Source organism: Meleagris gallopavo, chromosome 14, assembly GCF_905368555.1.
Source record: "Meleagris gallopavo chromosome 14, MGAL_WU_HG_1.1, whole genome shotgun sequence".
NCBI classification, from domain to species: domain Eukaryota; kingdom Metazoa; phylum Chordata; class Aves; order Galliformes; family Phasianidae; genus Meleagris; species Meleagris gallopavo.
In genome coordinates, this window is record NC_139417.1 from 11,732,472 (window position 1) to 11,745,003 (window position 12,532).

At 43.2% G+C, this 12,532-nt stretch overlaps 1 protein-coding gene across 4 annotated transcripts in view; it reads right to left on the reverse strand.

Moving 5' to 3' along the window:
- Positions 1 to 8,864: 8,864 nt before the first annotated feature.
- The window catches only part of CFAP20DC (CFAP20 domain containing), a 62,357-nt gene continuing 58,689 nt past the window's right edge, over positions 8,865 to 12,532 (reverse strand). For all 4 annotated transcript variants that reach the window (XM_085235432.1, XM_085235429.1, XM_085235430.1 and 1 more), the window contains 2 exons: positions 12,173 to 12,264; positions 8,865 to 9,343 (listed from right to left, as the gene is read on the reverse strand). In XM_085235432.1, the coding sequence (XP_085091558.1) occupies positions 9,231 to 9,343; positions 12,173 to 12,264 (205 nt within the window). In that variant the 3' untranslated portion in view covers positions 8,865 to 9,230. The remainder of the gene's footprint in view (positions 9,344 to 12,172; positions 12,265 to 12,532) is intronic.

Genomic DNA, 12,532 nt, shown 5'->3' on the forward strand with positions numbered 1-12,532 from the left:
AAAAAGCAGTGAGTTGTAGCAGGGCTGGGCTGAAGGCTGAGTTCAGGTTCATATGCTATGAGGAAGGAGAGAAATTTTGCTCCCTGCCTGCCCTGCTCTGGGTCCCATTGCCAACATTTGTGGAAAATGCCCACAGCACTGTGTCTCTGCATCCCTCACAGCCCTTTCCCACTCCCTCCAACCTTGTCTCTGCCAGCCCCACGGCCCCTTATCTCTGAAGTTCCCCTCTGCAAGAGGTGAGACCTCCAGGCTGGTACTGGGCTGCACTTGGAGCTCACTGAGCTTCCCTCAAATGCAATGAGTAAAGCCTGGAGCTGGCAATGACTTCAGACCTAGAACATAGAAAGTTGCAAAATGTCCCCATTGTGTCCCAGTCACTGTGGGGGCACATGCCTGCGTGTTTTGTCCCCATTGCACAGTGCTTTGCCCAACTCGTGGCTTTCTATGTGTGTATTGATTTCATTGCAGAGGGAGAGAAATGGAAAAATAAACCAATAAACACTACCACTTTGGGGAAGTCATTTATTTATTCGGGCTATTTATTTTCACCTTAATCCCAGGTAAAATTCATTGGGTGAAGTCCCTTAGCAGTGAAATTGATGGAACCTGATTGCATTACAAGAGGGCAACCCTCTCCTGGGATTTCTATTATATTCTCTTTTAATTGTTTGGATTGATTTTTTTTCTTTTTCTTTTTATGCTAGAAAGAGCACAGCGCTCCGCTGTCAGCCAGAGCCATTGGAAGAGAGGGAGAGAAGCAAGGAGCTGCGGAGGACAGTGGGCAATAACCGGAGGTATTTGTCTAATAAACCTGAAGCTTATTTGCTTAAAAACCATTCTGAGAACAAAAAGGTTCCTGTATAAGTATTGCTAAAGATTTCAATGGTGCTTTAGGCGTAGGCTCCACCCAGAGCCTGCCCAGGGGCCCAGGAGATCCAGTGCTGAACTCCTCACTGGAGCAGCACTGTTTGCCAGAGTGTTTCTAATTTCCTCAGCCCATAAGAACATTTGGTTGCATGCTGGCTGCTCAGGAGGGTGCCTGTGGCCAGATCTCCCCCTGCAAGTCAATGGTTAACCAGGGAGAGGCCCTGCTCCCAAGCCAAGCAGGATGCAGGAGGCGGGCAGGGCTGCGGGGCAGTGGCAATGACCAAGCTGTGCCCAGGAGTGGGACCGTGGCCAAATCCCATCCTGTCTGCAGCTGCTGCTGGAGCACCACTCGCTCTCCCCATCTCACTGCCTTCGTGGGGCTGGGAGCCCCACATGCCATGCCTCTGGCTGCCCCTTCTTCGCCAGAGGCCGGAGGCTTCCTTCTCTAATCAGCTGTACCATTAACGGCACCACTTGTAGTTAACTTTGCACACGCGCACAAGTTCCTTAACCAGCAGCGTTGGGTTGCCTGCAGGATGAATCACATCGGCAAACTGATAACACATCTCATGGCTGTCACCCCAGTCACGGTGGCCATCTGGAGGCATGAATCCCGGGAGGAGGTTCGGGGCCACGGGATGGGGCGAGCGGCAGAAGTGCCACCTGGCAGCAGGAGCGCAGCAGTGGGTGCGTGCTCTGAGCCGGCGCGGCAATTGGTGGTGCTGTTGCGCAGCGCATCCGTCGCCCGCTGCAGCCCTGGCGCAGCCCCCGGCGCTCGGAGAGGGGAATAAATAAGGGAAATCATAACCGCTTTTACCATTAAAAGAGAAATTAGCTCGCGCCGCGCTAAGCCCACAGTTTGCAGCTCTAGCACAGCCAATCCGGTGTTATTGTTCTGCAGGACTCCTCTGCAACCCAACGATGACAAACGCCGGGAATTAGAGGAGTGTAATTACTCTGTATTAGCTGAATTCACGGTATCGACACAGATCATAAACATCCATTGATTATTCCTAATTTCACGTTTTTAGCATTCTGAATTGCAGCAATTACGCCTGTCGGAGGCAATTAGCACATCTCCCACTTCCTCAGACCCCCAGTCCCTGCCCTTCCTCTGAGACAACTTGGTGACTGCCGAATGAGAAGTTGGAGCACAAATCCCTCCCCACTGCTATAACACCCAACCCTCTGCAGCTCCCAGCCCCTCTCCATTGCTCCTTTGGCTGCTGAGAGCCTCAAAATGCAGATGGATGCCCATGGGGACTTCTGACCCCATAGACACAGATTCCTTCTCTATGTGATTAACAGTAGGAGTGCTCCAGTGCTCGCTGTCCTCTAACCAGTGCTGTGGTGCTGTGCTCAATATTTTGTTATGAAGGAAAAGCAGTATTAAAAAAAGGGTGTGGATATAGATCATGAATGTTTGCATGGGAAATGTGTGACTCTATTAGTATCATATCATTAAATCTGTTTCTTAGGCACAGTCAGTGATTTCATTACAAAGCGTAGTGGAGCATAGTGCCAGCTCTGCAGCTCTGATTTGGGAAATTAATGACAAGAGGGGACAAATCCCAGCCTTACCAATGGTTGTGCCTTTGAGGCTTCCAGTTTGCTTTGCTTGCACTAAATATGGAAGGATGCCAGGCGAAGAGTTGCTGGGCAAGTGCTGTGCTCCCAGTTGTGCACTGGGACACGTAGCCTCTTCTCCCAGGTAGTGACAATAACAGAAGAGGTAATGGCTTTAAGTTGTGCCAGGGGAGCTTCAGATTGGATGTTGGGAAAACTTTCTTCTTAGAGAGAGTGGTGATGCACTGGCACAGGCTGCCCAGCAAGTGGTGGAGTCACCATCCCCGGAGGTGTTTGACAACTGTGGAGATGTGGCACTGAGGATCAGATGCTTCTATCTGCTCCTCACCTGCAAGTTTCCACCTGGCTCTATATTAGTGGGAGGAAGTTGTCTTTGGGACTTGTTCAGAGAAGTGAGTTAACTTGCAGCTGCTTGTACTGCTTCTGTGTGGCTGAAAAACAGTGTTTGAGTGAGCATACGGCCATCCTGCATGCTGTGCTGCCCAGATTTGCTTATTGCTTGTGGCAGGGCAGACTTTGGGGACTCATCATCTGAGTGATGCAAACCTGCTGCTGCTTAGTGCAATGGGGCAGAACGAGACACTGGGGGCTGGCTCAGTAGGGGGATGGCAGAGGTGGGAGCCCACCTGGGGACACAGAGGAGATCTTACCTCTGTGCTGTCAATGGGCCCCACCAATCCAGTAAGGCATCACAGTGCTGATAGAATGTCTCTGTAAAAAGTGCAATAGAAATTAAAAGTCTCCACTGAGAACAAAGCCAGTGGGGCTTTTTGCATCTATTATTTTTATTGTACTCTGGAATGTTTGTAAAGTCAATTGCTTTCATCGAGGGAGCATAGCTTTTCTCCCAAGATGTAATTCTGAGGCTTCTTAAGAAAGATTTCTTCTCACAGAGGAAATAAAAGATAGAAATATGATGCTCCCTGACATTTGAACATGCTACTGAGAATCAGAATGGAAAGGAACAAACTCAGAAAGTATCATTTGTACCATGATCAACTTCAAAAAGTCACCATCTGCTGAGTTACTACTCAGTAACCACATTGTTGCTGTGATGGTTTGGGACTGTCTGCACCCATGGGGCTGCCCTGGTGCCGTGCCCGCACCAGGCAGAAGAAGGGCAGAAGAAATGACATTTCTTGGCATCTCAGGCCTCTGTTATTTTTCCTTGCTGATTTTATTATAATTCATCATAACAATATCAAATTCTTTGCCCTGTGTAACTCACATAGTGCTCACCTGGCAGTTTTTTACTCAGTTTGGTCTTCAGCTGCTCATGGACTCCCAGAAAGGCTAAGGTAGCAGAATTTAACCCTCTCTGCTGTTAAGGTTTCACTGCTACCTCTCCATATACAAAAGATCCCTCTATGGTAATACAGCTGCATACACCAGCTCATGTCTTTGCTTTCCTGGGTGAACTGGGAACCAAGCTATATTGTCAAGGCCACTGTGCCTTTTCTTCTTCCCAGTGTGTTCACTTTCATGCCTTCCCAGTGGCTGATTTTGGGATGGCAGAAAGTCGTTGGGGCCGTGGTGTTTTGTGCCTGGTGGCCATCTCCATCATGGCAAACAGCTGTATACTTGGCCCACGCATGGTGGCCCAAGGGACCTTGGTGGATTGGTGGCCAGGCAGTGGCTGGTGCCATGAGGTGTGAATGTATCTGTGCCTTCAGATGTCTTTCTGCCACTGTTGCTCAAATCACTTCATTTATTGCAAAATGAAGCAACTCTTTAAAAGCTGAACGAGGATCTGGCACAAAACTCATAAAACCAAAGCAACAAAACCCAAAAGATCAGCAATTGCAAAGCGTGGAAATGGTCGATTCTCAGTAAGTTTTATGTTTTTAAGCTTCTTGTAAGTAGAGGATAACTCAAGAAGTTTCAGAAAGCAAAGGGGTGTTAGCAGGGCGACAGTGTCTTGAAGGACACCAAACAATATCTCTATTTTTCCCTGTAAATCAGCTGCCTGGGGAAGCCACATTACCATTTTGTTGGTGACCTGCTTTGGATTTATCGCCAGGAAAAATCGACATGCACTGAATTGTCTATAATCCTTCCTCAGATGGAGGGGGATGAATGAGCTGGGATTTTGTTTCTTTGTTGAGATGAAATGTAATTACTTTATGGGGTCTGCATGGTGTGTTAAACTCTGCCAATATTAAAGCGTGATACAAGTTACAGAGCTGTGCGGGTTGCTGGAGATTTATGGAATAAAAGGTATAATTTCACACTTCACTGCATTTTATTTTGAAGTTGAATGTTGATGTGCTTTTCAGTTGTTTAGATGTGTTTGTTTAGCCTTTACTCTGGGCTAAGACAAGAGCGCTGGGGGATTTGATGAGCAAAGGGCTGTGCTGCTTTGCTTTCTGATGGAAGAGCCAAAGAGTCCCAGCCTCAGAAAACCTCTTGGAATGCTGTGTGGCTGTAAACCCATTCATTGCTCAGAGCAGCCAGAGGTGAGCACAAAGGTGGTCAGGGCTGTTGCCCAGGGAGCATTGGAGTCAGCATCCCTGGAGGTTTTCAAGAGAAGTGTAGATGCTGAATGAGTGACACAGCTTGGTGGTGGTGATGGCTTAACCTTATTAATTCTATGACTCTAAGACATCATGAGGGATGGGTGTCAGGGAGCAGAGCTGCAGCAAAAGATCCTTAGCTGCTCTCCTTGAAGCTCCATGTTTGCAGGATGGGGTCTGGGACATGGCCCTGAATGTGTCCCTGTAGGTCAGAGCCAACACTGAGCTCAGCTGCCTCACTGGTGCCTCGATATTGGCAATGAGCAACTGCTTTTAGTATAATATTCATGTTTCCCCCACTAATTCCCTGAACTCATCAGCCTTTTCTGGTAATAGGGTTTCTCCCTTGTGCTGATTTATTAATACTTCATGGAAAGAAGGACCTCCTTAAACTTCTTAAGGAAGACCTTCTTAAACCTGAAAGGCATTGCAATGCAACCAGAACAAAATGTGGGGTGTAGCTCTGAAAGCTGTGCTTCACAGCGGTGTCTCCGTCTCAGCTGCTTAATAAGGACTCACAACCGATTTTTAGACAGTCTGTCTGTAATTATTTTCTTCATGAAGTAATTTTGGTTTCACAGGTAAATACCAGTCTCAGCAATTTCCACTCTTCATATGCAATTTGATTTAGAACTGAACATCCTCTGCTCGCTAAGCAGGTATTTATTGTGGCCGAACTTCCTGACATATTCCTCACCCGCGTCGCTGCCTGCCCAGGGGTTACTCAGCACTCCTCACACCGTGGCCGCCCCGCTGGGTTTTCCTGCAGATGCGCCGAAGGCCTGCAGCACTTCCCATTCCAAGAGGAATTTTGGGAATTTCCATGGAGACGTGGCAGCAGGTGGTGCGGTGCCCACAGGAGGGACGTTGGCGCCAGATGCTCATCCAGAACCACTGTGGTCAATAAACTGTGAATTAAGAAGGATTTACGTGATTGTCCGTGAGGGCTGCGTGAGTTGTCAAAGTGTGCTCAGTAACCCAGTTACCAAAAACGCCACTCTGTGTGCTTAGTAAAAGGCTGTAACAAAGACTGTAACTGCTTTAAAATATGGTTATAGACTATTGCACGAAGGAGAAGCAGTAACTTAAATATGCACAGGCTTTGAATGCACTTGACTTTATCATGGGTCGCAGTGAATTATGCAAGGCATGAAAAACAGTTGTCAAAAATATGGAAGAAAGATACAAAGCCAAAAGTGCAGCCATTCATTCTCAGTGGTAATGTGTTAATGCAGGGGATGGGAAACAGCAGCACTGGAAATGGGAAGGGAATGCTCAGCAAACTAAACTCTTCACTGGAAAAACATTCCCACAGAATAATAATCATCCATGAGCTTTGAAATTATCTCAAAATGAATAATGGTTTTCCCAGCCAGTCCCTGGGTACAGCCAAGGTCAGGCTGGACGGGCTCTGAGCACCTGATGGAGCTGTAGGTGTCCCTGTTCATTGCAGGGGGGTTGGACTGATGTCCTTTCGGGGTCCCTTCTGACTCAAACGATTTTGTGGTTCTATGATGACCCAGGGTTGAATGACAAAACACAGTGCCACCATGTGCCCAATGCAACAAACCCACGGCACCACGGGATTCCTCCTTGGAGAGCCCTCCCGATGAGAAAGCAGCAGCCAAACACTCGCACGGGATGTTTTCTGAGCTGTATGAACACATTATGAAATTACTCGGTGCGATAATAAATGCATCCAGAGTTTTAGTATTTTCCACCTCAGGTGGTAAGGCAGTCACTGCGAATAGATTGCTGGAGCGAAGGTTTGTGCCTTTAGCACGGCGGTAGCAGATGGCCTAATAAATATGCAGTGCTCTGAAATGACGCCTGTAATTTGTGACCTAGGCTTTTTCTGGTCTCCCACGAAGATAAAACACGCAATCATCCAATAATAAACTTGTTAATAGATAAAAAACGCAAGCGGTGTAATGGAAGCATTGCTGGAAGCCCAGCAGCATTACAGTGCAGCGACAGTGGTGCTGGGAGCCTGGCTCTGTGGTTTATGGCTATATGGGACTGTGGCTGCACCCGATGGAGCAGCAGCACCCCAAACCTATTCCTGGTTGGGGGAGATGGATGAGGCATTGTGACTACAGTGGGATCCAGAGCATCAGAGGGAGAGCTCCTGTGCTGCTGCTAACAGCAACTACAGAACCAGAACCAACGAGAAGCACTGTTGTTACATTGACACACTCCCGTGGGTGCCATGAAACCAAGCTTTCAGTTTGTGAGGGAACTGAATTTCAATAGATTTTTTTTCAAAGTGCCAGAAAAGGTGGCAGCTGAGGATGCCGAGTTACTATAGTAACCACAAGAGAAGTGGTGATTATCAGAAGTACCACAGAGGAAAGAGAGACCGGATTGTCTTTTTGTTCTGCACATAATTCATTGCTTAAAAACAATCTCTTTTTTGATATAAAGAAACACTATGGAAAAAAATTGAGTATGAAATGCATTATGCAAAAAAATTTGCACGGATTTTCCAGCCTGTGCAGTCTTGCCATCTGACCCAAAGTTTCAAGATGCACCAAAATTGAGCGTCTGATGTCTGAAGGATACATGAATAATAAGCAGTACTTCTCACGTCTTCTTACCTTGTAAACATGGCAGCAGAGGGGAAGGGGCAATGCTGCTGTCCTGAGGAGGGGAGCTCTTTGGGACAGAGGTGCTCCGTTTGGCGTCACAGAGCTCACATGGCTGCTGAGGACATACAACAAGCAATGCTAAGCAGAAAGCAGCTGTGTACATACAAGCGTGTGTGAGCCAGGATCTGATTTTTGAAGGGCAAAATTATGATTTCATTGAACTCTTAAACTGATTATGGCATTAGCAAGAACAGATATAAATCTTTCTGGGATAAACTGGCTAAGGCAGGGTAAGTAAATTATCTCCACACAGTATCTGTCTTCCTGCGGATTTCAGTGCTACTCGAATCAATTGGCAGTGATATGTTTGTACCTGACTCAGAAGCCAAATACACAATCTGATCCTGTGCCAAGCTGCTATTAACAGCTGCATTTTCAATTGATTCTTGGATATTCATTAACTGGCATCCATAATTACAAATAATTTACAGACATAACATTTTAAATCACTTGCCAGTGAGCTTTGTAGGCTCACTTTATGACATTCCAATACATTATTCTTAAAAATTCACTGAGTAATCAACTTGCAAATGATTACTGTGGAACAGCACTGGATATAATCAAGTAGAAACTCAGAGCACGAATCACCAGAAATGTCCATAGATCACTTCTGCCATGTGATGCTGACATTCACTTTAACTCCCTCCAAAAAACTGTTACATACTGAACTGCTGGACTCTGAAGCTGCTGTGAGCTTGATGCCATTACAATCAAACCCTTTGCTTCTTCCACAGGCAGCCCCTGCCCTGCACAGTTTCATGGACTGCACTTATTTTGAAATGCTATGAATGCTCTGCTCTATCTCCATAGTCTTGCTCCACGGTCAACATGGATATTATACGTATAGCAGGAAGAAATCACACTGCGATGCATGCAATTTCTAAGTTGGAACTCTGAGGCCCTCACTGGAAACTGCACTGAAAGACAATGTGGATGGGATACATAAGTTTTGTTCTTAAGTTGCAAAGTATAACAGAAAAACTAATATAAACGTACAAGGACTGTACGCATATGGATCATATATACACCTTCTTGCCTTTACGTGGAACAAGGCTCCAATTTCTGAGTGTTGGAACAATCACTCCTTACTGCCATCTCAAATGACAGCAGGAAATAGAGGGCAGCTGGTACCAGAGTCCATCCTATGGTTTTTTTTCTGATGACAAAGGCAGCTTACAAAATAGACACCTTTGAACGTGTCTTTTTGGGCCACAGTGTGTATCCTGAAAGTACAAAGGAATCCAATAAATGATGAATGGAAAAAGTTCTTTTTATTTGAGTCAGACCGTAAGTTGGAGATGACCACCACAGAAGCTCTTGATTCACCTTCAGTCATTCCTACGTAAAAGCTTTGAATGCTGGAAATAAATGACACTAACAAATAAATGTCTTCCCCACTGGAACTTCCATGCTACCTGATTTTCCACTGCAGTACAACTTAATGTGAAACTATAAAAATAAGACACTACGTACAAAATATATTCATTTGTTTGCAAAACTACCGGTTACTTCAAGATTTAAATCACATGATAAATTATACAGCCCAGTCACACTTCAAAAACAGTTAAAATATAACTCTATTCTGAATACAAAACAGTGTGCCCTCACGACCTGACTATGCCAATTCATAGTACTTCCCAGAATTTGGGTCAAAGTAACAGTTCAGACATGGATCATACAAAAGAGTCAGGACTTCCTCGTCTTCTTCAGCATTGAGGTCATCTTCACCTGTGTGAGGAGTGGAAAGTAAGAGTAAATCACTCTCATTCACTTTGAAAAATAACATGGAAATACCTCTCTGTCAAATGTGACATAATTTCTCTTTAAATTGTATAATCTTTTGACTTTTGAATTGTGACCTTCAAGATAAATGCAGTTCAGGTTTTTTTTTGTTTTTTTTTTTGGCATACTTCTGAAGACTTGCCTTCAGCTGAGGTGAAATGATGTCATTCAGTTTGCTGAACAGCTGGACTTCACAAAGTCCAAGAGGGCTGTTCAGCAGCAGTACCTTTACTGAGAGCGTATTGAAGTGCTCCTAAGTGGTGTCTTTCTCACTGTCTGCTTTAGTCCAACAAAGACAGTCAGTCAATCTGTTCCTAAGGACTGTAGGAATCCAATTGTGTATTATTAAAATATTCCACGTGGAAATCAGAAAATTAAGCAGCACAAACATTTCTGTTTGAAGACTTGCTGCTTGTCATGTTGGTCTCACAGCAACAGCATTCAAGGTTTTTTAGCATTCATAGGGTATTTATTATTGCTGGTTATACACACATTAAAGGTAGCTGGTAAAGTATATTCAGTATATTTCATTGTTGTTAATGGGTTGAAGAAATCGTGTGACAAATAAGTCCAACAAGCTTACAGAAGAGTCAATATTGTTGCAATAAATGAGCTCATATTGACTTTTCTGATACAATGAGCTCTTTCACTTTAGGAAGGCTAATAAAGACCAAAGCAAGACTAAAAGATATAGTGTATCCTGAGACAGGACCCTTAACTATGTATGCAAAGGTAAATACCCCAATTAATATTTTCAGATAAGAATTGCTAGTTGTAAATATAGATGTCTTAAAATTCTCCTTAAGTGGAGGAAGGCAGTGTGGCATCCTAACTGCTCATGAACTGTGGGACTTCTTAGAAATGCATTTTAATGTCTGGCATCTGATATTAAAACAAAAACAAAACAAAACAATTGTGTAAGAGACCTTGCAATATCAGAGAGGAGATAAGACTTTTTCAGACAATAAAATTTTTAGCTCTAGGCTGTCTAAAGCTATATAGAATACAAGAAAGTTTTGAGGTTACAGAAATGAATTCTTAACCTAAAATACACTGATGAAGATAGACAGATTTATTACAGATATTTTATATATACTGAGGCTCCTTTTTAAAACCTGTCTTTCACATAAGCTGAATGTAAGCTATATGATCTTTCGATGATAACTTTTGAGAGGAACTCATTCATAGCTGACCACGATCTGCATTGGGTGAGGCCCTCACTGTGCCAGCCATGCCTCCCCTTCCCACAGCTGCTCAGATCACTATGGTTCTTCTCTTTTACTTTAATAGGGAAGGTTTTCTAGTGGCTCAGAAAAAACCCAGACTGAAGATGACAGGTCAGGGAACTGCTCTCTTGGTCTCTTATTTCCTCCAACTCCTGGGAGAAATGAAGTGTGATTGCTTCAACTACTAAGGCAGGTTTTTTTGGCATATTTTGAGATAGAAAAAAAATTGTGAAGTTAATGAAGTTACAAATATCATCACATACGTGAATCAGAAATTAATTAGATACAACGAATGTGCAAAAAGAAAAGGACAAAATTAAAAGTGATGGTACACATAGAGATTTTCTTTCCATGACAGATACATCATAAAAAGATAAAGGAAAATGAGGAAGAATTTACAAAACAGTTTGGAAAATACGTGGTGTAAATTAGCAGGAGAAATCCAGCCATTTCTCAAATGCATACATAACTTTATTAGCTTTTTAGAGACAATCATCCAAATGTTAAAATTTACAGAGATTTGAGCTTTACTGCAGCAAGCCTTGGATTTCATAAACCAGACACCAAGACATCAATCCACATCAAGACACTCTCAGAGACCTTTCACAAATTTATATCCAACATGTCTTTAACTCAAGGATTACTGTCCAATTCTCTTGGGCTTATTTAGGACCCTTAACAAAACATATTATTTGATTCTTCAAAGCAAGGTCCCTCCTGACAGCAGAATTCTGTTTTGCTGTCATAAACAATTACAAATACACATCTATGAAAAGATGGCCAATTTGGGGGCCATAATCTATTCTAGACTGTAAATCACTGAGACATCTTCATCCTCAGGCAATCAAAATACACAGGTCAGATTTATGAGATATCACATTGAATTCCCTGGACTTGAAGAAAAATGTAGGTATCTACCCTATTTCCTAACACATAAGTAAGAAAAAAAAGAGGGTTTGAAGAAAACAAGACATATGTTTTATTCTGTTGCTGTCAACTTTCCAGTTTCCACAAAGTTCTTTGTCATTCTCTAAACAAATGCCGTTATGAAGAAAAAAAGCTGTAGCACTTAAGATGGTAACTCAGCAATTTTTTCCTTTGGAAATTGTGCTGAGGTTTCATTTACGGCCATATTTATTTATTTTTTTAATCAGAAGACAAGTACCACATATGTAACTGTTCTGGTTCTTGTGAACGTCAATTTTAGTCTTTGCATTTTTTCTTTTTCTTTCTTTTTCTTTCTTTTTTTTTCTTTTTCTTTTTCTTTTTTTTTCACTATCATCAATTCCTGATTTTAAACAAGTAAGATGTATTTTTTAATGGGATGAATCTATATTCAACCAGAATGCTAAGAATCTACAACTGCATAAGTTATTCTTCTATCAGAGGCATGGAAAACTCTGCTAGTTTGAACTGAAAATAATAAATGATGCTGAACTCAAAAGGTAGCAGTATAAAAAAACAACTACTGGGAAGCAGAACCAGCTCTACAGGAACAGCATTCAGAAATGGTTTTCTACCCAGGTCCACTATCTTCACAAATTCCTACCTGGAATACTCTGATTTGATGAAGATTTTATGTGCTCTTCCAATTTCTGGCTTGCGGGAGTGATGGGGGGACTGAATGCATCCAACCAGTCTCTGAAAAACACAAACCAAATCAGAACTAAAAGCACAGTTTGTGTTCCTATTTGTGATTTTATTATTATAAATATATTATAAAAATATAGTTAGTTTACAGCTAACACTATTAAAAAAGCTAAGGCTTCCTTCTTTCCTTAGCATTTTCACCTGTTCACACTGAAAATCTTCAGCTGGTGTTACTCTCTCAACAAAAGGTGTGATCCATAATCCCCAGAGCTGTGCTCTGAAATCTTATAGGACTCATCAGAGTCCTTTGCTGCGGAAC